At 41.8% G+C, this 21,635-nt stretch overlaps 1 protein-coding gene across 4 annotated transcripts in view; it reads left to right on the forward strand.

Moving 5' to 3' along the window:
• Nucleotides 1-829: 829 nt before the first annotated feature.
• TMEM184C (transmembrane protein 184C) overlaps nt 830-21,635 on the forward strand; it is a 78,785-nt gene continuing 57,979 nt past the window's right edge. The window contains exons 1-5 of one of the 4 annotated variants that reach the window (XM_073604745.1): nt 830-1,004; nt 1,101-1,342; nt 12,043-12,173; nt 12,261-12,297; nt 13,991-14,196. In XM_073604745.1, coding sequence (XP_073460846.1) covers nt 1,226-1,342; nt 12,043-12,173; nt 12,261-12,297; nt 13,991-14,196 — 491 coding nt within the window. In that variant the 5' untranslated portion in view covers nt 830-1,004; nt 1,101-1,225. The remainder of the gene's footprint in view (nt 1,005-1,100; nt 1,343-12,042; nt 12,174-12,260; nt 12,298-13,990; nt 14,197-21,635) is intronic. The other 3 variants (XM_073604767.1, XM_073604756.1, XM_073604735.1) reach the window with 3 other exon arrangements.

Consider the following 21,635-nt stretch of genomic DNA (forward strand, 5'->3'; position numbering starts at 1 on the left):
ACCTACGTGTAATAAAGCTTCCCTTTCAGGTAAAATGAATATCTCCTAAACGTGCACCATTTAGGAGATATATACTCTTTTGGCAGCCGGTGACTTTACCGGCACATGCTTTGTGAAGGAATAGCACACCTGTGCCGTTCCTTCAGAGCACTTGGTTGTGGAGTGCCATTGCGGCTCGGCCAATCAAGGTGCCGAAGCCTGCAAGCCCAGATGGAAGACCGGGTCAAGATGGAAGTCCTGTCAGCAGTGAGAAAGTGCACTGCTGGAGGGCTTTGTTCTAAGGTAAGTCTTTCAAAACGTGCTAGTATGCGATGCATACTAGCACATTATGCATTGCCTTGCAGACTTTTTTTTTTTTTATGCAGCGGTTTGCTATCACTTTAAAGGCAGGATAACCAGGACTGATAAACTGCAATACAATTCATTCATTTTTCTTGTAGGGTTTAAATGCGCTCACGCTTCATTGCTTTGCATGTGACTCAGAAAAAACATGCACAGGAAAGCTGACTTTATTCCAGAAAACAATCAGCACCTTTAGCAGGTGGTCAGTCATGGCATTCCTCACATCTCTTTTAGCTGAAGTTTATTGTAACTACTACTTGAAGGAGAGTCCCTGACAAGAAGAAATGTTTGCAACATGCACGTCATGTGACAACGTCATCCCCTTCCCGTCGTTATACACTCCTCATCATGTGACACAATTACCTCAGCCCAACCATTCCCGCCCCTCTCTGTCAGCCAATCCAGGCTGCTTACTGCAGGAGGCGGTACCGAGCGCTGACTGACCCGAGGCTAAGCCAATGGCATGACGAGCACCGGAGTCAGTGAAGTCATGTGGGCGGGCTGTGTCACAGAAGCCGGAAGTGTATTGTGTGTGTGTTTGTTGTTGTTGCAGGGGATGGTGGTGACAGCCGGTGTTGGTGTAGGGGAGGAGCGTTGTGTGAAGAAGGTGTAAGGTGTCACCTACACACAGGTGATCAGGCATGTGATGAGTGTAGAGGAAGGTTCACCTCTGGTGAACTGTGTGTAATGCAGGTTACCTGGGCAGGGGATGAGATCTAGTCTGGTGATATCTGTCTCTTATCTCTGAATTCACACAGACGTTGTATCCACAGCATCACACAGCCTGCCGTTATCTGCACATGGCCAGAACATGCTGGAAACCCCACAAGTGATCTACAAGTAAATTCATCTGATTGAGGACAAGATCTGCCCATTATCCAACATGCCCTGTACCTGTAGGAACTGGAGAAGATGGATCCGTCCGCTGGTGGTTGTGCTGTACATTGTGGGACTTCTGGTGGCGATTCCAGTATGTGTGTGGGAATTGCAGAAAATGCAGGTGAGCCTAATGCACTCTTTATAAAGTTTAAAGTCTATGTAAAGAATAACTTCTTGCTGACCATGTAATGCATATGTGTAGCAGCGAAGATGGCGGTCTTTAGGCTCCGTTAACATTTGCGTGACTCCAAAGTCGCCCGATTTCCAGCACTACTTGATACGACTTTGAGTGCGACTTTACACTCTCTGGCACTAACTTGCATCAAAGTAGTGCACTGCAGCACCTTTTCAAATTTGCACTCATCTGAATGGGCACCACTGAAAACAATGGGCTGCCACTTTGTGTCCAAAATCGCACGAGTGTGAATGAAGCTTTAGCACTACGTGCTGCACATATGCATCCATGGCTGCAGAGGTTTCTGCTGAGAACGTGCTCCCGACACAGACACCAAGCTGTCAAAGACAACTCCCAGTCCATGGTAACATCAGGAGCCAGTGGGACCAGCTTCCAATCATGTGACCACTGTGGCAGCGATCACGTGATTGGGCAGTCCTTTCTGCCCCCCCCCCCCCCGGCATTATATCCCATTAAAGGTACGCCAGGGCTGGATGGGAAGGGGTTAAATCAAATAACCTAAAAAATAATATATTGCAGTTTACCAATCCTTAAGCCTAGGTTCGCACCCGTACCGCAGGTGTCGATCAAATGCAATTGGGGGGGTTCAGCCATACAGTTGTATGGTTGAACTCAGATTTGAAGATTTACAGAAAAAAAAGTGCAGGGACTTTTTTTTTTTTCCCCCGAACTGAAATCGGGTTGCATGGGTGTTCTCACAGTTTGCACTGCGATCTGAGAAACCGATCTGGGGGTGTCATTAACAATGTATTGACACCCGCAGGGTTCAGTGTGAACTGCCTGCGGGAGAGATGCGATGCGGGAACCAGCGTAATCACGCTGGTTCCCGCATAGCACAAGTGTGAACCTACCAATCCTCTGATGTAGTGGCTGCAATCATTTTCTTTTCTTTGGGTTTTTCTCTGTTTTCACCTGGTGATCTGGCCAGTAACTCATCTCCTGTATTACTGAGATACAACTCTGAATGAATGAATGAGCAGAGGCGGCACAGCAGGCAGTGACATTGTCAGTCTTGGGGGAGGGGAGTGTTAAATGTATTAGCAGATTTTGTACCACTAACAAATTAAAGAGAAACTCCTTTATAATCACTTACAGCAAACCATTTTTTGCACAAGTGTGAAAGGGGCCTAAAAGGGAAACTAATGTAACCATCACATCTAAGAATTGGCAAGGCCCCTTTCACACTTGTGCGACTTGTCCTGCGATTTGGGACTGCAAAGTCGCATGACAAGTCGTTCCTCATGAGTACTGTTTATATCTTTGCGACTTCAAGTTGCAGCGTCTTCAAAGTAGTACCTGCACTACTTTGGTCCGACTTTGATGAGACTTGAGGTCCATAGACCTCAAGATTACACAGGCAGTGCTTCAAGTCGTTGCAAAATCACACAAATCGCGGCAAAATCACACAACTTTCAGGTCGCACAAGTGTGAAAGGGGCCTTAGCTGCAATATGTTTGCTTTTGTGTCTAATACTGCTTTAAATGTGGTGGCTGTATTAGTTTTCCTCTTTACGCTTTTTTTTTGCCCTCTTGTTTTCACCTGGCGATCTGGCCAGAAGCACACGTCCTGTATATTAGATTGTCTCCACTCTGGATGGAGGAGCAATGGAGATGCCTTTGGACCGTAGCGTCGTGCGTTTGGGAGTAGTGTTGGTGCACTAGCAGATTTAGATTGACTTGACTTACAAATTAAGGCTGAACTCCAGCTAAAAAGGAGGGGGGTTAGAGAGAACAACTCCAAAGGCAGGCCGCCAGTGAAGTCTCTTATAAAGTTCCATGGACCACCAAATCAGTGGAGATCAGCAGGAGGGCTGATGCTGACGTGCATATGGCTGACTATAGTGGGTAATGCATGTGAGCCGGGGTCTTTTTCTTTGTTTTTAACAATATTGACAACTTTGTCTTTAATGGTTTTTACTGTGGTGTGGTGAATGTTGCCTTTTTGTGGAAATCTTATTAATAAATATTTTCTATTTTTATGACTATTACACTGCTGTGTGGTCCATTTTTGTAGTTGCTCTCTCTTGGTTTTATACCCAAGTCCTCCCCTCCTTTTCAGCCTGTTATTGAACTCTGGGACCCCGCCCCAATAGGAGCGAGCCTGTGAATTTTCCCTTAATTTCTAATTTAATCAAGTGTTGATTTTCCCTGTTTTTACCCATTCATGAACTCCAGCTAACACATGTGTTTAAACAATTACAGCAACAGCCCTTTTGGGATGAATAAATAAAAGCTGATCATTTTAAGTGCCCCTGTCAGTGTTAAATGGTTTGTCTTAACCCTCTGACTGCCACTTTTGCCAAACAGCCTGGCCTGTTAAAGTAAGTTAATAAAATAATAAAATTAATGTCTGGCTCACCAGGTGAAAAAGGCATAAAGAAAATGAATGCAGCCACCAGATCTAAAAATTGGTAAACTGAAAAATATTACATATTTGTCTGTTATGGATTTGGGGGGGGGGGGACCCCACACCGTTTTTTTTTACATTTTGCTATTGCCAGCAATGGTATTGTATTGCCAGAAATTTAAATGTGATTTGACTCGTTTTTTTTTTTCTTTAGAAATGTCAGTTTTGCTGCAGTAGGTGCTATACTTGGTACAGATGCACCACTTTACAGGCAGATTAAGGGGACCCCCCAGGCACTATATTTACCACTTACAGACTGCCCGCCATCATTATACGGCGGCACTTTGAAGAGGAATATCATTGTTATGGCAGCAGCTAGCTGCCATAACCCCAGTATCCTCTTCTTCAGCAATCGGTACGCTTACAGATAAAAGTGGTCTCTGCGGCGGATTCACCACAAGATCACTTTTATTGGTGGTGGGAGAGGGGCCTCCCGCCGCGCTCCGGTGGTCTCCGTCACTTACCTGACCCGCCGGTAGCGGCAGAGACAATCGGGTCCTTTCCCCTGCTTGATTGGCTGCCGAGTGAGGGGAAAATGGCCCCCACTCAGCTCCATAGCATTGACTGGCGGAAGCGACGTCAAATGCTCTTAAAGAAGAATTTTTTTTTTTTTTTTTTTTTTTATTTACTGCATTTTGGTGTAAATATGAGAGCTGAGGTCTTTTTAACCCTAAATCTCATATTTAAGAGGTCCTGTCATGCTTTTTTCTATTACAAGGGATGTTTACATTCCTTGTAATAGGAATAAAAGTGACCCAAATTAGTTTTTTTTAAAAGGGCACTGTCAAAATAAAAAATATAAAGTAAAAAAAATATATAATTTAAAAAAAAAAAATTGAAGCGCCCTGTCCCGACGAGCTCGCACGCAGAAGCGAACGCATACGTGAGTAGTGCCCGAGCATGAAAACTGTGTTCAAACCACACATAAAGGTATTGCCGCGATCATTGGAGTGAGAGCAATAATTCTAGACCTCCTCTGTAACTCAAAACTGGTAACCTGTAGAAATTTTTAAAGGTCGCCTATGGAGATTTTTAAGGGTAAAAGTTTGTCACCATTCCATGAACAGGTGCAATTTTTATGCCTGACATGTTGGGTTTCAATTTACTCGGCGTAACATTTATCTTTCACGATATTTAAAAAAAAAAAAAATGGGCTAACTTTACTGTTGTCTTATTTTTTAATTCAAAAAAGTGTATTTTTCCCAAAAAAGTGCGCTTGTAAGAATGCTGCGCAAATACTGTGTGACAGAAAGTATTGCAATGACCACCATTTTATTATCTAATGTGTTAGAAAAAAAAAAAATATATATATATCTATCTATCGTATTTATCGGCGTATAACACGCACTTTTTTCCCCTTAAAATCAGGGGAAAATCGCGGGTGCGTGTTATACGCCGATCCCCTGCGATCCAGAATGAAAAAATCGCTGACCGCGATTTGAAAATGGCGCCGCCGGCGCCGAAATACACAGTGCCGGTCCTCGGCTCTTCTCGGCGGCTTTCGGTTTCACTCGAGCGCCGCCCGAACCTAGCCGAGTATACTCGGCTAGTTTCGGATAGCTCCGCTCACCGTCCGAGTGGAACCGAAAGTAAACGAGAGCTGCCGAGAAGAGCCGAGGACCGGCTCTGTGTATTTCGGCGCCGGCGGCGCCATTTTCAAATCGCGGTCGGCGATTTTGAAGCTCAGAGGCTTCAGCAAGACTGCACTGGGGCAAGGCTGGACTGGACACTGGGGAAGGCTGCACTGACATGGCTGCACTGACATGGCTGCACTAGCAAGGCTGCACTGACAAGGCTGCACTGACAAGGCTGCACTGACAAGGCTGCACTGACAAGGCTGCACTGACATGGCTGCACTGGCATGGCTGCACTGGCATGGCTGCACTGACATGGCTGCACTGACAAGGCTGCACTGACAAGGCTGCACTGAGAAGGCTGCAATGATGGGCATTTAAATGTAAGTTTTTTTTTCCCTTCAACTTCCCTCCTAAAAGTTTTTTTTCCTTAAAATTCCCTCCTAAATTGAGGTGCGTGTTATACGCCGATAAATACGGTATATATATATAATATAATGTTTGGGGGTTCTAAGTAATTTTATAGCAAAAAAAAAAAATTATTCCGGTGGGACTGGCCCCCACATAAACACAGAGTCTGAAAAATAGGCCCGGTCCTTAAGTGTTTAATGACATTTCATTTATATTGTTGCAATTTAGGCATCAGTAAATCGCTACTCCTTTAATTTTAGCCTGGGATTCTCCTTAAAATCCATACCACTTCAGAAGGGCCTGGTATGGATTGTGGGGGGGGGGGACCCCATGCAATTTTCTTTTTTTTTTTTTTTTTTTTTTCACTTTTTTTTTTATTGCCGGCAATGTTTTTTATTCAGCTGTCAGCAGGGAAGCCTATTGACAGCTGATGACTCATCGGTTGTTAGGGATGTAGCGGCAGGTTTTCTGGCCCCACTTAACAACCAGCTAGTAACTGTGCCCTGGTTGGGCCCAATCAGGACTTGGAATGCACTGTGCAGCGTTTGGGAGCGCAAACGCCCTGCAAATTAGGATGTTTGGGCTGAACCGTTCCCCCAGCTCTAGGGCTGAGCTCTGTGCAGGTCACATTCCTTCACAGTTAACTTTTCACACCATGTTTTTATGGACCTGGCTTAGTGGACATGAACATGGTCATGCTGGAACAGACCCCCAAACAGTTGTCATCAGGTTGAAAGGATTGTGGAATTTTTATGTTGTAGCATTAACAAAACCCTTCACTGGAAACATCTGTGCTCAGTATTGTGGAGGGATAGCTTTATACTTTTGGCAATAATATTGTATAGCTATCTGTGATGGTCAGATGTCCATAAACCTTTGGCATGTACATATAGTGTACATTCAGTTAGTAAAATGTGTTTATTCTCTTAGTCCATGCATGACCTTAAATGAGAAACACTTTTTTTATTCAGGGTGCACAAAAGTGCATTGTGGGTATTCTTTATGCCTTATTTACTGTTATTGAATCCATCTCCCTTTAATTCTCCAATATTGTGCCTGTATGGGCAACAACTTATTTTGATATCTTATATTATTTGGTGTATATGCGATCCATTTTGCAGTATGGCACTTTAAACAGCAATTTCAGAAGTGGAATCACTTCATTTTTTCTTAATACTATCCAGGGGCAATGGCATCACATAGTGCCAAACTGAAAAAGTGCGCCCAGCTTACCCTGTATTTTATGTAATTGAATACACCTAGGTTCTAGGAAACTTCTCAGTGGGTCCTCCTCTTCTGGTTGCCAAAAAAAAAATTGTGATGAAAATTGTTATATGATCTATAGTGATTCCATTCTGTCAATGTGGGAAATAAACACAAGATAATGTTCTTTAAGTTTGCTGAAAATGTTAAATTCAAATAGATACAGCAGTACAGGGATTACTGAGCTTTCACAGTTTTCCTTTTTGAATGATAACAGCTCAGTATAGATTGGTGCCCCTTCACATAAGCATACAGAAGTGTGACAATTGGTGGATTTTATCTTTTTTTTTTTTTTTTTTTAACCATGTCTATCTTCTCTTATATCTACATAGTAAATATAAAGGAAGTTATTTTTGTAATGTTCAACCAGCTGGCAACCTCTGTAAAAGTGATTACTGATAACTTACAAAGCATGTCCTTGAGAAATAACATTGCTTTAGTTCACCAAACTTGTTGAAACATGAAATAATGAAACTTATCAACTTAGGTGATCATAGAGAGCCATATCACAATCTAATGAAAAAAAAAAACGTTCTTGATAGTCTATTCTGCATTTTCACAGCTCTTACTGTGAAGAAACATTTCCGTATTTTGGAGATTAAATCGCTTATCCTCCAGACATAAAGAGTGCCCCCTTGTCCTCTGTAATGACCTGAAAGTGAAAAACTCTACAGCAAGTTTCCTATATGTGCCACTTATGTATTTTGACACGTTGATCATATCCCCCCTTAATCTCCTCTTATTAAGAGAATAAATACAGTTCAGCTAATCTTTCCTCATAGCTGAGCTCCTCCATGCCCAATATAAGTTTGGTTGCTCTTCTCTGCACTATCTCCATTTCCCCAATATCCTTTTTGTGAACTGGTGCTCAGAATTGAACTACATATTCCAGATGAGATCTTACTAATGATTTGTACAGGGGCAAAATGATATCTCCTTTCTGAATCTCTTTTAATACAAGAAAGTATTTTGTTAGCTTTAGAGACTGCAGTTTGGCATTGCATGCTATTATTAACCCCTTCCCGCCGAGCGTACGCAGATGTGCGTACTCGGCTTTCGGGGGTTATACCGGGATGATGCCCGCAGCTGCAGGCATCATCCCGGTACCGTTGTTTAGAGCCGGCGATTGGCTATCCGTGTATAACAACCGATGCGGCTAAAAGCCGCTCGGCTGTTATCCCGGAGCAGCCACCATCCCGCCGCCTCCCGCCGCCTCCCGCCACTATTACCGGGCCTCCCGGTCGATCCGGAGGCTCGGTGACCAGTCCAATGCCTCCGGCGGCTAGGGGCAGGCTGGAACGAAGCTGTGGGCGGCTTCGTTCCAGCCTTTAAATTGTAAACGCGGAAGCGACGTCATGACGTCACTTCCCGTTTACTCGGCTGCCAACGGCGCCGGTTTTAAAAAAAGTACACAGTATTTAGAATCTCCGTTTTCGGCGATCTGAATGCTTTGAAGTGTAAAGGAGGGATGGGGGGTCTTTTCAGACCCCCGATCTCTCCATAAAGAGTACCTGTCACCACCTATTACTGTCACAAGGGATGTTTACATTCCTTGTGACAGCAATAAAAGTCATCAAAACATTTTTTTTTAACACAATTTATGAATTTAAAAATAAATAAGAAAAAAAAAATTTTTTTAAAGCGCCCCCGTCCCCGCGAGCTCGCGCAGCAAAGAAAACGCATACGAAAGTCGCGCACGCATATGTAAATGGTGTTCAAATCACACATGTGAGGTATTGCCGCGATTGTCAGAGTGAGAGCAATAATTCTAGCACTAGACCTCCTCTGTAACTCTAACCTGGTAACCGTAAAAAAATTTAAAGCGTCGCATATGGAAATTCTTAGGTACCGTAGTTTGTCGCCATTCCACGAGTGCGTGCAGTTATAAAGCGTGACATGTTTGGTATCTATTTACTCGGCGTAACATCATCTTTCACATTATACAAAAAAATTGGGGTAACTTTACTGTTTGGATTTTTAAAAATTCATGAAAGTGTCCCTTTTCCAAAAATTTGCGTTTTAAAACACCGCTGCACAAATAACGTGTGATATAAAATATTGCAACAATCTCCATTTTATTCTCTAGATTCTCTGCTAAAAAAATATACATAATGTTTGGGGGTTCTAAGTAATTTTCTAGCAAAAAATACGGATTTTAACTTGTAAACACCAAATTTAAAAAATAGGCTTAGTCATGAAAGGGTTAAGTCTATGATGTACCAGAACACCCAGATCCTTCTCCACCGTTGACTCCCCCAGCTGTTCTCCACCTAGTACAGTATGTATGACGCATGCATGTTTTTAGCCCCCAAGTGCATAACTTTACATTTATCAACATTAACTAGTTCCAGACTTTGGCCATGCTACACATAGTTACATAGAAGGTAAGGTTGAAAAAAGTCCATCAAGTCCAACCTATGTGTGTGATTATATGTCAGTATTACATTGTATATCCCTGTATGTTGCGGTCGTTCAGGTGCCTATCTAATAGTTTTTTGAAACTATTGATGCTCCCCGCTGAGACCACCGCCTGTGGAAGGGAATACCACATCCTTGCTGCTCTTACAGTAAAGAACCCTCTACGTAGTTTAAGGTTAAACCTCTTTTCTTCTAATTTTAATGAGTGGACATGTGTCTTGTTAAACTCCCTTCCCGCAAAAAAGTTTTATCCCTGTTGCGGGGTCACCAGTAGGGTATTTATGAATTGAAATCATATCCCCTCTCAAGCGTCTCTTCTCCAGAGAGAAAAAGTTCAGTGCTCGCAACCTTTCCTCATAACTAATATCCTCCAGACCCTTTATTAGCTTAGTTGCCCTTCTTTGTACTCGCTCCATTTCCAGTACATGCTTCCTGAGGACTGGTGCCCAGAACTGGACAGCATACTCTAGGTGCGGCCGGACCAGAGTCTTGTAGAGCGGGAAAATTATCGTTTTATCTCTGGAGTTGACCCATTTTTAATGCATGCCAATATTCTGTTTGCTTTGCTTGCAGCAGCTTGGCATTGCATGCCATTGCTGAGCCTATCATCTACTAGGACCCCCAGGTCCTTTTCCATCCTAGATTCCCCCAGAGGTTTTCCCCCCAGTGTATAGATTGCATTCATATTTTTGCCACCCACATGTCCAAAAAAAGGTCATCATTGTACACAGGGCATGTGTAGCATGTCCAGTCCTTCTACCCTGCCCCCCTCCCCAGTACACAGCAATTTGGCTCTGATTTATCAAAGCTGCATTGCTGTGTACTTATTATTATTATTATTATTATTATTATTATTATTAATAATACTAATAATAATTATAATTATAATAATAATTATAATAATAATAAAAAAAGCAGTTGGACAATGTTTATTAACAAGCTGCTTAAAGAGATACAAAATAACATATTGTTACATTTGTATATTTTCTGTTCGTTCATCTGCAGGTCAAAAGTATCAACAAGCTGACATGTACGTAATCCAGCGCAGCGGGCCACACTGCCGCAGTAAATTTTCAGTAGGCGGACTTTAAGTGGGTAATCTGCGTATTGGTGGTAATTCTTTAAGAATCTGTCACTGCCATATCGACCAGGTTCTTAACCACGGAAGGATTTGCCCCCTTAATGACCAGGCCATTTTTTTGCAATACGGCACTGCGTCGCGTTAACTGACAATTGCGCGGTCGTGTGATGCTGTACACAAACAAAATTAACATCCTTTTTTTCCCACAACTAGAGCTTTCTTTTGGTGGTATTTGATCACCTCTGCGTTTTTTTTTTGTTTTTTGTTTTTTTTTTGCGCTATAAACAAAAAAAATTGCAATATTTTTTACTTTTTGCTCTAATAAATATCCACCCAAAAAATATTAAAAAACAAATTTCTTCCTCACTTTAGGCCGATTTATATATTCTTCTACATATTTTTGGTAAAAAAATCGCAATAAGCGTATATGGTTTGTGCAAAAGTTATAGCTTCTACAAAATAGGGAATACATTTATGGCATTTTTAGTAGTAGGAACAGACGATCTGTCTCTCCTCTCCTGACAGAATGGCTCTCGCGCCCGCGATCGCATGTTACCGGCAGACATCGTGCCCGCCGGCCACATGCATCGGGTCCCCCGCCGTGCAGCGTGCGCACACCTGCTATAGCTGTTTAAAGGGCCGATGTACAGCTGCGACGATTTGCGCAGGAGAGCCGACCTGCCGCAGTAGAATGACGGCGGCTGGTCGGCTAGTGGTTAAAGTGCCAGCAGTTAGAACTACCTAAATTCGTTGCCCCTGTCAGTAATGATACTGAAACTAGCACAAATGCTTGCCTGAATTAGATGCAGGTAATTCTAAAGGAAAAATCCACCAGAAATGTGTCTTTAATGCTTTATTGAATTTTAACCAATATCTTATACACTGGCATACATGTTTTATAATACAAACCATTCTGATAATGTCAGTGTGTTCAAAGATGAGAATGGAGTGCAGTAACAGACAAGTTGGAATTACTTTTTTATAGTCAGATTCGTGTTCTATAGCATTCGTGTCTCCAGATTTCCTAATATAAATGATTAGCTCTCACTGTTCATTGTGTGAGTGTATTACTTAAACGTTGTATACCTAGCTTGACTTTTAAAGGAAAGTTAATGAACAAAATAACAAAAGAGCAAAGAGACAGAGGAAATCATAAAAAATTGAGATCCCCACCTGCTGACTAAAATAACCATATAAAATATTAAAATGCACAAACAAAGGAAAAACACAATGATTTTTTAGCCTGGAATTGCCTGTTACTCTCAGCACATACATCCTCTCTGAAAGGGAAGAAACAAGCACCTCTTGTAAATGAACAAGGCAGTGAGTAAAGTATGAGCAAGCACTTCTTGTAACTAGACTAAGTAGTAAAGACTAAAGTTAAGTGTATTTCACATGTGTTGGTGGTAACTAAGAACATGGATGGCATTGTCATTCTAAAAAAAATAAATGTTTGCTTTGCTCTGTTCCAGGTTGGAGTTCACACCAAGGCATGGTTTATTGCCGGCATTTTCGTTCTGATGACCATACCAATCTCACTTTGGGGAATCTTGCAGCATTTAGTTCATTATACTCAGCCCGAATTACAGAAGCCAATTATAAGGTACTTTATAGTTTATTTGTCCTAGTTTGCAAACCAGTTGTAAACATCATGATGTTCTTAGTAGTTTCTTGTTTTTCTCTCTGTCAGAATTCTGTGGATGGTGCCCATTTTCAGTGTAGACAGTGTAAGTATTGTTTCATACTTTACCAGCATTGTATTATCAGCAAATTCCACACATTGCTTTAAGTTAAGAATCGTCATTGTTGTTTGTTTAAATATGCACTGGGCAATATTCTATAAAATTTATTATTTTTTTCTTGTTTTATAGACATAGGGTTTTTTTGTTTAACACTTTTTCCAATATGTTTCTCTTGGGCACGGTGCCTGTGATTCTACCCAGGTTGACTTGGTGTGCTTATAGTAAATGAACATCTTATGGCTTTTAACTTGGCCCTGAATCTAAGTACAGTACATGTAAAGTATGACATATGCTACTTCCGAAGGATTTAGTAAACTGTGCAATACATCAATCGAACTAAGCAAAAAAAATAGCAGATAATGGACAACTCAACTGAAATGCTTACCAGCCTATGTTGGCAAAAGAGTCTTGCGGAAACCTATCCTGTTCCAGAATTGCTATTTAGATAGATATTAGGTCTTATATACAAGTCAATGGGTTCTAGTAGAAATAAACGGGTAAGTTCTAGTACAGTTGACTATGCACAACCTGGTAAGGATAAGTGATGCCTCCAGTTCAGGCATTGTTGAAGACAGGCCATGTAGAGATGTGGTAAATGGCGCTTTCAATTATTTGAAGTGATTAGTGGCCAGTCATTCCTTTTACAAAGGGAACAAAGCCAACAACATATATGTGCTGCATCCATTTGCAAGCATTTTAGAGAAAAGGGAAGCCACACTCCAAGATTAAAGCCAATATTGAAATTCTACAATCGAGCTTATTGTTTAATCGTAGAGGATAGAGGTTCAGGTGGTTTTGTAATTTGCACCAGATGGATTAATAAACTTCCATATCAGCTTTTGTCTTATGCCCTGTACACACGATCGGACATTCCGACAACAAAATCCATCGGATTTTTTACGACGGATGTTGGCTCAAACTTTTCTTGCATACACACGGTCACACAAAGTTGGTTGGAAATTCCGAACGTCAAGAACACGGTGACTTTCAACACGTACGACGAGCTGAAAAAAATGAAGTTCAATAGCCAGTGCTGCTCTTCTGCTTGATTCCGAGCATGCGTGGCACTTTGTATGTTGGAATTGTCTACACATGATCGGAATTTACGCAAACGGATTTTGTTGTCGGAAAATTTTAGATCCAGCTCTCAAACTTTGTGTGTCAGAAATTCCGATGGAAAAAGTCAGTTGGAGCCCACGCAGTCGGAATTTCCGACAACAAGCTCCGATCGCACATTTTCCATCGGAAAGTCAGACCGTGTGTACGGGCATTACAGTGCAACTTCCCTGTTCTCTACAATGTTTGCATGTTGAACAGAGTATGGATGAATTGGGTATCCAGCACCTACAGCTGGGAGTGCACATGCACAGAAACTACGCCAGAGCATTTGGATTATTTGATGCATCTAATTGCTGACTGAATTAGAATTAGAATTTCATGAACTGGTCATGCCACATGAAATTATTTCACCGGCTGCTGTTCTTAAAGACACATCTGCCTGTCTTATCAAATCCTTAGACGTCAGGCAAGTGATAAGTAATTGAATTGTATTCTTATAGACTTCCCAGTCTGATCACACAACTTTTTGTTGAAATGTGTAATAAATAGGCTTGTATTTTGTCAATATTAATGTTTACATTAATTAATATTTTTTATTTGTCTACCAATGATACAACAGTGGGTTGCTCTTAAGTATCCTGACATTGCAATATATGTGGATACCTGTAGAGAATGCTATGAAGCCTATGTCATCTATAACTTCATGATCTTCCTCTTGAACTATTTAACAAATCGATGTCCGAATTTAGCATTGGTTCTTGAAGCTAAAGATCAGCAAAGACATCTACCTCCACTATGCTGCTGTCCTCCATGGCCTATGGGAGAGTAAGTAATCAAACCAGATAAATTGCTATCGTCAGAAACACATGCATCATTTTTTTAGGTTGTTGCATGTATTGCCTTTGTCATGTTCATCTTTGAAAAGAAATTCTGCAAACCACAGAAACAAAGTACCTGTCGTATTTAGGTGACAAGGCATTAATATTGTTTGAAGACTACTGGACCACTTTTTAAAAGGGTGAAATCTGTTTTCCATTCCAGTCAAATCAAAGCTTTGAGTTAAGAGGCTGGGCTGGAATCTTTCTTTCTTTCCCTTCTTTCTATCTTTTCCTTCTTTCTTTCTTTTCCTTCTTTCTTTCTTCCCTTCTCCTTCTTTCTTTCTTTCTTTCTTTCTTTCTTTCTTTCTTCCCTTCTCCTTCTTTCTTTCTTCCCTTCTCCTTCTTTCTTTCTTCCCTTCTCCTTCTTTCTTTCTTCCCTTCTCCTTCTTTCTTTCTTCCCTTCTCCTTCTTTCTTTCTTCCCTTCTCCTTCTTATTTTTTCTTTCTTTCTTTCTTTCTTTCTTTCTTTCTTTCTTTCTTTCTTTCTTTCTTTCTTTCTTTCTTTCTTTCTTTCTTTCTTTCTTCCCTTCTCCTTCTTTCTTTCTTTCTTTCTTTCTTCCCTTCTCCTTCTTTCTTTCTTTCTTTCTTTCTTTCTTCCCTTCTCCTTCTTTCTTTCTTTCTTTCTTTCTTTCTTTCTTTCTTTCTTTCTTCCCTTCTCCTTCTTTCTTTCTTTCTTTCTTTCTTTCTTTCTTTCTTTCTTTCTTTCTTTCTTTCTTTCTTTCTTTCTTTCTTTCTTTCTTTCTTTCTTTCTTTCTTTCTTTCTTTCTTTCTTTCTTTCTTTCTTTCTTTTTTCTTCCTTTCCTTCCTTCCTTCCTTCCTTCCTTTCCTTCCTTCCTTCCTTCCTTCCTTTCCTTCCTTCCTTCCTTCCTTCCTTCCTTTCCTTCCTTCCTTCCTTCCTTCCCTTCTCCTTCTTTCTTTCTTCCCTTCTCCTTCTTCCTGTGATGTGTCCCAGAAGGCTGCGTGCAAAAGTGGTGGGTGAAGTTCCGCTTTAACCATTTCTCATGTTTCATTGTACAGAAGCGGGACAAATAGAATAATGTCACGATAACAGTCTTCATAGAAAAGAGTATAGCAGAATATACACACTATTACCAAAAGTATTGGGACGCCTGCCTTTACACGTAGATGAACTTTTCATGACATCCCAGTCTTAGTTCATAGGGTTCAATTGAGTTGGCCCACCCTTTGCAGCTTTAAAAGCTTCAACTCTTCTGGGAAAGCTGTCCACAAGGTTTAGGAGTGTGTCTATGGGAATGTTTGGCCATTCTTCCAGAAGCGCATTTGTGAAGTCAGGCACTGATGTGGACGAGAAAGCCTGGCTCGCAGTCTCCGCTCTAATTCATCCCAAAGGTGTTTTATCGGGTTGAGGTCAGGACTCATGTCTTTATGGACCTTGCTTTGTGCACTGGTCCAAATCATTTGGTGGAGGGGGAATATGGTTTGGGTTTTTTTCAGGGGTTGGGCAATATCACACTATTTGGACTATTATATCTTTTTTGCAAGAATTGCACAATCTTTTGAACACTTGGGATACTTACCGTGATTAAGAGACCGTCCGGGACACAGAGGTTATTGACAAGAGACGCCCAGAAGATCAAGGAAGCCCAGGAGATCATTTCTGGGGATCTGTGATCCAATTCACACTCTTTGACCTCCCTGAGTAAGGGGGGGGGGGGTCGCTGGAGGTCCGGTAAGCCTCCCTTTTACTAGAGGTGACGGGTATCACGAGGTCAAGCAATCACACCAAGTCACATATTCATATGAAGATTTTTTTAGTCACTAAAAAAGGCGAATTCTTTTTCACCAGGTTTTTTGCACCTTTATTATAGCACACACACTCTCTATCTATCTATCTATCTATCTATCTATCTATCTATCTATCTATCTATCTATCTATCTATCTATCTAATCTAATCTATATGATATATGATCTTTTGATCTTGTATATTACTCAGTTTTGCTTGATTTATGCTAGTTTTATTTATTGCCAGTATTTAGCATTTTCTTGTTTTATATGCGATTTATGGTAACACTGTTCACATTATATGGTCACTAATTTGCACCTTTTTGTAAGTTGTGCCAACAACTTTCTGCATATATTTTAGCGCTACACTTTTTTCTACACATTTATTTTTTTTATTGCATTTTAGTGTAAATATGAGATCTGAGGTCTTTTTGACCCCAGATCTCATATTTAGGAGGTCCTGTCATGCTTTTTTTCTGTTACAAGGGATGTTTACATTCCTTGTAATAGGAATAAAAGTGACACGTTTTTTTTAAAGAACAGTGTAAAAATAAAAAATAAAAAGGTAAAATAAGAAAAAAAATGTTGAACTGCTCCCCGCGCTTCTGGAAGAATGGTCAAACATTCCCATAGACCAGGGATATGCAATTAGCGGACCTCCAGCTGTTGCAGAACTACAAGTCCCATGAGGCATAGCAAGACTCTGACAGCCACAAGTATGACACCCAGAGGCAGAGGCATGATGGGACTTGTAGTCCTGCAACAGCTGGAGGTCCGCTAATTGCATATCCCTGCCATAGATACTTCTAAACCTTGTGGACAGCCTTCCCAGAAGAGTTGAAGCTGTTATAGCTCCAAAGGGTGGGTCAACTCAATATTGAACCCTACGAACTAAGACTAGGATGCCATTAAAGTTCATGTTTAAAGCATGGGAAAATTTTGGCTTAAGACGCCTCACCCATATATATGAAGAGTGGATGTTAAAATCATTCCAGGAGCTTAGGGAAGAATATGATATCCCGAATCTGGTCTTTTTATAAATATTTGCAGATTAGACATGCTTTGGGCTCGTAATTTAAAACGCAAGTATTAGAATGGAGTAATGTTCCTCTCCTCTGTAAGGTAATAGATGCAGACACTTCAAAGGAATTAATCTCTGGGATATATTTGCAACTATGTAAGAAGGCAATAGCTGGGATGGAAGAGCTCCCAAGTAAGAAGAGGTGGGAGGAAGATATAGGGGATATAACCAAGGAAGAATGGAGGTGAATATTGAAACTGGGCCCATTGGTGTCGATGTCCCCCCTCTCAGATAGTGTCACATTTATTTTTGTTGTACAGTGTGTATTATACCCCTCAGAGGTTGTTTTAATTCGAACGAAGACCGGATGCCAAATGCCCTATATGCCAGGCTGCAGGAGGAGATCTCCTACATATGGTCTGGAGATGCCCAAATTTACATCGGTACTGGGGAGAAGTTTTGGGCACCATAAACTCAGTCTTTGGGACGTCTCTATACCTAGAGGCAAGGATATGCGTGTTGGGTTGTGTGGAAAGAAAGTGCGCCCTTGGTAACACACAGATAGCAGTACTTAGATAATTTATTTCAAGCAAGAAAATGAATTGCACAGAGATGGCAGATGGTGACGCCCCCAACATGTGGAGAATGGGTAAAAGTCATAAAGGAATCAATAAGGAAAGAAAAGTTTATATGCATTAAAAGGGGCAACTTAAAAAAAAAAAAATGTGAAAAGATTTGGAGACTCTGGTTGAATGCAAAGGGAGAGCCCCCTTAGATAAAGATATGAGAATTTAGAAGGACCATAACATTTTAATCTAAAAGAAGAGGTATATAAGATATAAGGGGAAGGTAACAGCAAATGGGTTAATAGATGAGGTGTGATGTATTAATAAGGAGAAATAAACAATGGGAATGTATGAGTGAGTCAGTGCCATAAATGGGGATAATGGATGATTAGGAAGGATTTTTTTTGATGGAAGTTTGGGTGGGAGGAAATAGGGGAATATAGTAATTTGAATAAGCATGTATTATAAAGTGAAAGCTACGTTAGTAATATATTCCCTTAGAGAAATGGGTGGGGAAGGGTTGAAAGGGTAAATGTTATTTTATGGTTTGTATGTAAATGAAATGTTTTTTTCAATAAAGAATACTGAAATAAGAAAAAAAAAAAAAAAAAAAGTTCATGTGCGTGTAAAGGCAGGCGTACAAATACTTTTGACAATATAGTGTATGCGTGAATAACAAAGATGGTGATCAGACAGTCTGACTACACTGCTGAGACACAAAAATGACAGCTTAAAAGACCATGAAAGAATTTTTGGCAGCTTACCCAGATCCCCAAAAACAGGCTGGAGAGGAGCATAGACCCATTTTATTGGGGGTATGGTGGATTTAATGGAACATTTTTAACTGTGTTATAACCTGTCTCTAGGTGAAATGACAGAGCCCTTATCTGTGTCTTCAGATTCTGATCAACCTTCGTCTTTGAGTTTGGAGTAGCGGAGTGGACTACTTAGTTAGAGCCTGTTGATATCTGGTCCTAGAAGTAGTATTGAAGGTTGTAGAGACTAATTTAGAGGTATCTGGTCTACAAGGGGTTACTTGTAGCCTGTTTATAATGCAAAATCCAGTTTTACATGTTGTCTGCACCCAAAACAAAAATAAATAAATAAATAATAAAATTATATGCTGCTCAAAAAAAATTAAGGAACATTTTGAAAACATATCAGATCTAAATGGGGGGAAAAAATGCTTGATATCTATACTGATGTGGACTGGGTAATGTGTTGGGAACGAAAGGATGCCACATCCTTTGATGGAAATTAAAGTTATCAACCTACAGAGGGCTGAATGCAAAGACACCCCGAAAATCAAAGTGAAAAAATGATGCAGCAGGATAGTCCATTTTGCTGACATTTCATTGCAGCAACTCAAAATGGTACTCGGTATGGCCCCCACATGCTTGTATGCATGCCTGACAACGTTGGGGCATGCTCCTAATGAGATGACGGATGGTGTCCTGGGGTATTTTCTCCTAGATCTTGACCAGGGCATCACTGAGCTCTTAAACAGACTGAGGTGCAACCTGGTGGCTTCGGATGGACCGAAACATAATGTCCCAGAGGTGTTTTATTGTATTTAGGTCAGGCGAGCGTGGGGGCCATTCAGTGGTATCGATTCCTTCATCCTTCACGAACTGGCTGCATACTCTCGCCACATGAGGCCAGGCATTGTTGTGCACCAGGAGGAACCCACTGCACCAGCGTAGGGTCTAACAATTGGGCCAAGGATTTCATCCCGATACCTAATGGCAGTTAGGGTGCCATTGTCTAGCCTGTAGAAGTCTGTGCGTCCCTCCATGAATATGCCTCCCCAGACCTTTATTGACCCACCACCAAACCGGTCATACTGAACTATGTTACAGGCAGCATAACATTCTCCACGGCTTCTGCTGACGCTTTCACGTCTGTCACATGCGCTCAGGGTGAACCTGCTCTCATCTGTGAAGAGCCCAGGGCGCCAGCGGTAGACCTGCCAATTCTGGTGTTCAATGGCAAATGCCAATCGAGCTCCATGGTGCTGAGCAGTGAGCATAGAGCCCACTAGAGCAGCCCTTAAAAATTACACTCGCCTGCTCGCATTTTGTGAGTGAATTTTGAGGGCTGGCGAGGAAGGGCTGCCTGGGAGCGAGGGGGGGCGAGCACTACCGGCCGGCGGGTTGTATTGGAGTCGTTTTCCTGGCGCTTGTGGAGGGGAAGAGAGAGGAGAGAGCCGATTGGATGATCAGAGCATGAGGGACATCACTAGCGGCTTTTATTTCAACAGCCGAGTGTTCCCCGCGCTCGCTGTCACACGCAGCCCCTCCCCTTGGTCCCGGGGAATTTGATAGACAGATCACCCGTCCAACCCGGGACGAGTGATGTGTATCAAAGTTCCCTGGCCAGGGGGCGGGGCTGTACGGGACGCCAAGCGGCGGGAACACACAGCAATTGAAATCAAAGCTGTTCCAGTAATGTCCCTCGGTGCTCTTATCATCCTGCCGGCAATGCTCTTCCTCTCCTCTGCTCCCCTACATGATGGACACAGGTAGGTTGCATTGGTGGACACGGGCGAGGCTGCATTGATGAGCATGGATAAAGTTGCCTAATTCTGCATAAAACATTTAAGGGTAATTTCATGAGATAATTTATGAGGGTGTGTTTAGGGGCGGAATTAGGGGCGGGGCAGGGTAGGGGTTGGGTCGGGCAACTGGTGGTGAGGAAGCCTGACTAGTATCTCAGGACTTGAAATTTTGAGCCCTGCACTAGAGGACGTCAGGCGCTCAGTTTCTGATTGTTCGGTCAGAGACTTTCACACCAGTTGCCTGCTGGAGGTCATTTTGTAGGGCTCTGGCAGTGCTCATCCTATTCCTCCTTGCAGAAAGGAGCAGATACTGGTACTGCTGATGTTTTAAGGACCTTCTAGGGCCCTGTCTGGCTCTCCTAGCGTAACTACCGGTCACCTGGAATCTCCTCTGTGCTCTTGAGACTGTGCTAGGAGACACAGCAAATCTTCTGGCAATGGCATGTATTGACGTGCCGTCCTGGAGGAGTTGGACTGCCTGTGTGCATCCTCTATAGCAGGGATATGCAATTAGCAGACCTCCAGCTGTTGCAAAACTACAAGTCCCATCATGCCTCTGCCTCTGGGTGTCATGCTTGTGGCTGTCAGAGTCTTGCTATGCCTCATGGGACTTGTAGTTCTGAAACAGCTGGAGGTCCACTAATTGCATATCCCTGCTCTATAGGGTCCAGGTATCGCCTTGTGCTACCAGTAGTGATAAGGACCCTAGTCAAATGCAAAACTAGTGAAAAACAGTCAGAAAAGATGAGTAGGGAAAAAAAATTCAGTGGCCTCCACCTGTAAAACCATTCCTGTTTTGGAGGTTGTCTCATTGTTGCCCATCTAGTGCACCTGTTGTTAATTATTAATTTCATTAACACCAAAGCAGCTGAAACTGATTAACAACCCCCTCTGCTACATAACTGATCCGATCGATATCCCAGGAGTTTAATGGACTTTATGCCATACTCTTATTTGAAAATGTGTTTAATTTTAAATTTTTCTGAGCTCTGTGTGTATATGTATATATGTACAATAGCTCACAAAAGTGAGTACACCCCTCATATTTTTTTGTAAATATTTTATTATATCTTTTCATGTGACAACAGTGAAGAAATTACACTTTGCTACAAAGTAGTGAGTGTACAGCTTGTATAACAGTGTACATTTGCTGTCCCCTCCAAATAACTCAACACACAACCATTAATGTCTAAACCACTGGCAACAAAAGTGAGTACACCCCTAAAGTGAAAATGTCCAAATTGGGCCCAAATTGTCAATATTTTGTGTAGCTATCATTATTTTTCAGCACTGCCTTAACCCTTTTGGGCATGGAGTTCACCAGAGCTTCACAGGTTGCCATGGGAGTCCTCTTCCACTCCTCCATGATGACATCACTGAGCTGGTGGATGTTAGAGACCTTGCACTCCTCCACCTACCGTTTGAGGATGCCCCATAGATGCTCAATAGGGTTTAGGTCTGGAGACATGCTTGGCCAGTCCATCACCTTTACCCTCAGC

Source organism: Aquarana catesbeiana, linkage group LG01 (genome assembly GCF_042186555.1).
Source record: "Aquarana catesbeiana isolate 2022-GZ linkage group LG01, ASM4218655v1, whole genome shotgun sequence".
Classification (NCBI taxonomy): domain Eukaryota; kingdom Metazoa; phylum Chordata; class Amphibia; order Anura; family Ranidae; genus Aquarana; species Aquarana catesbeiana.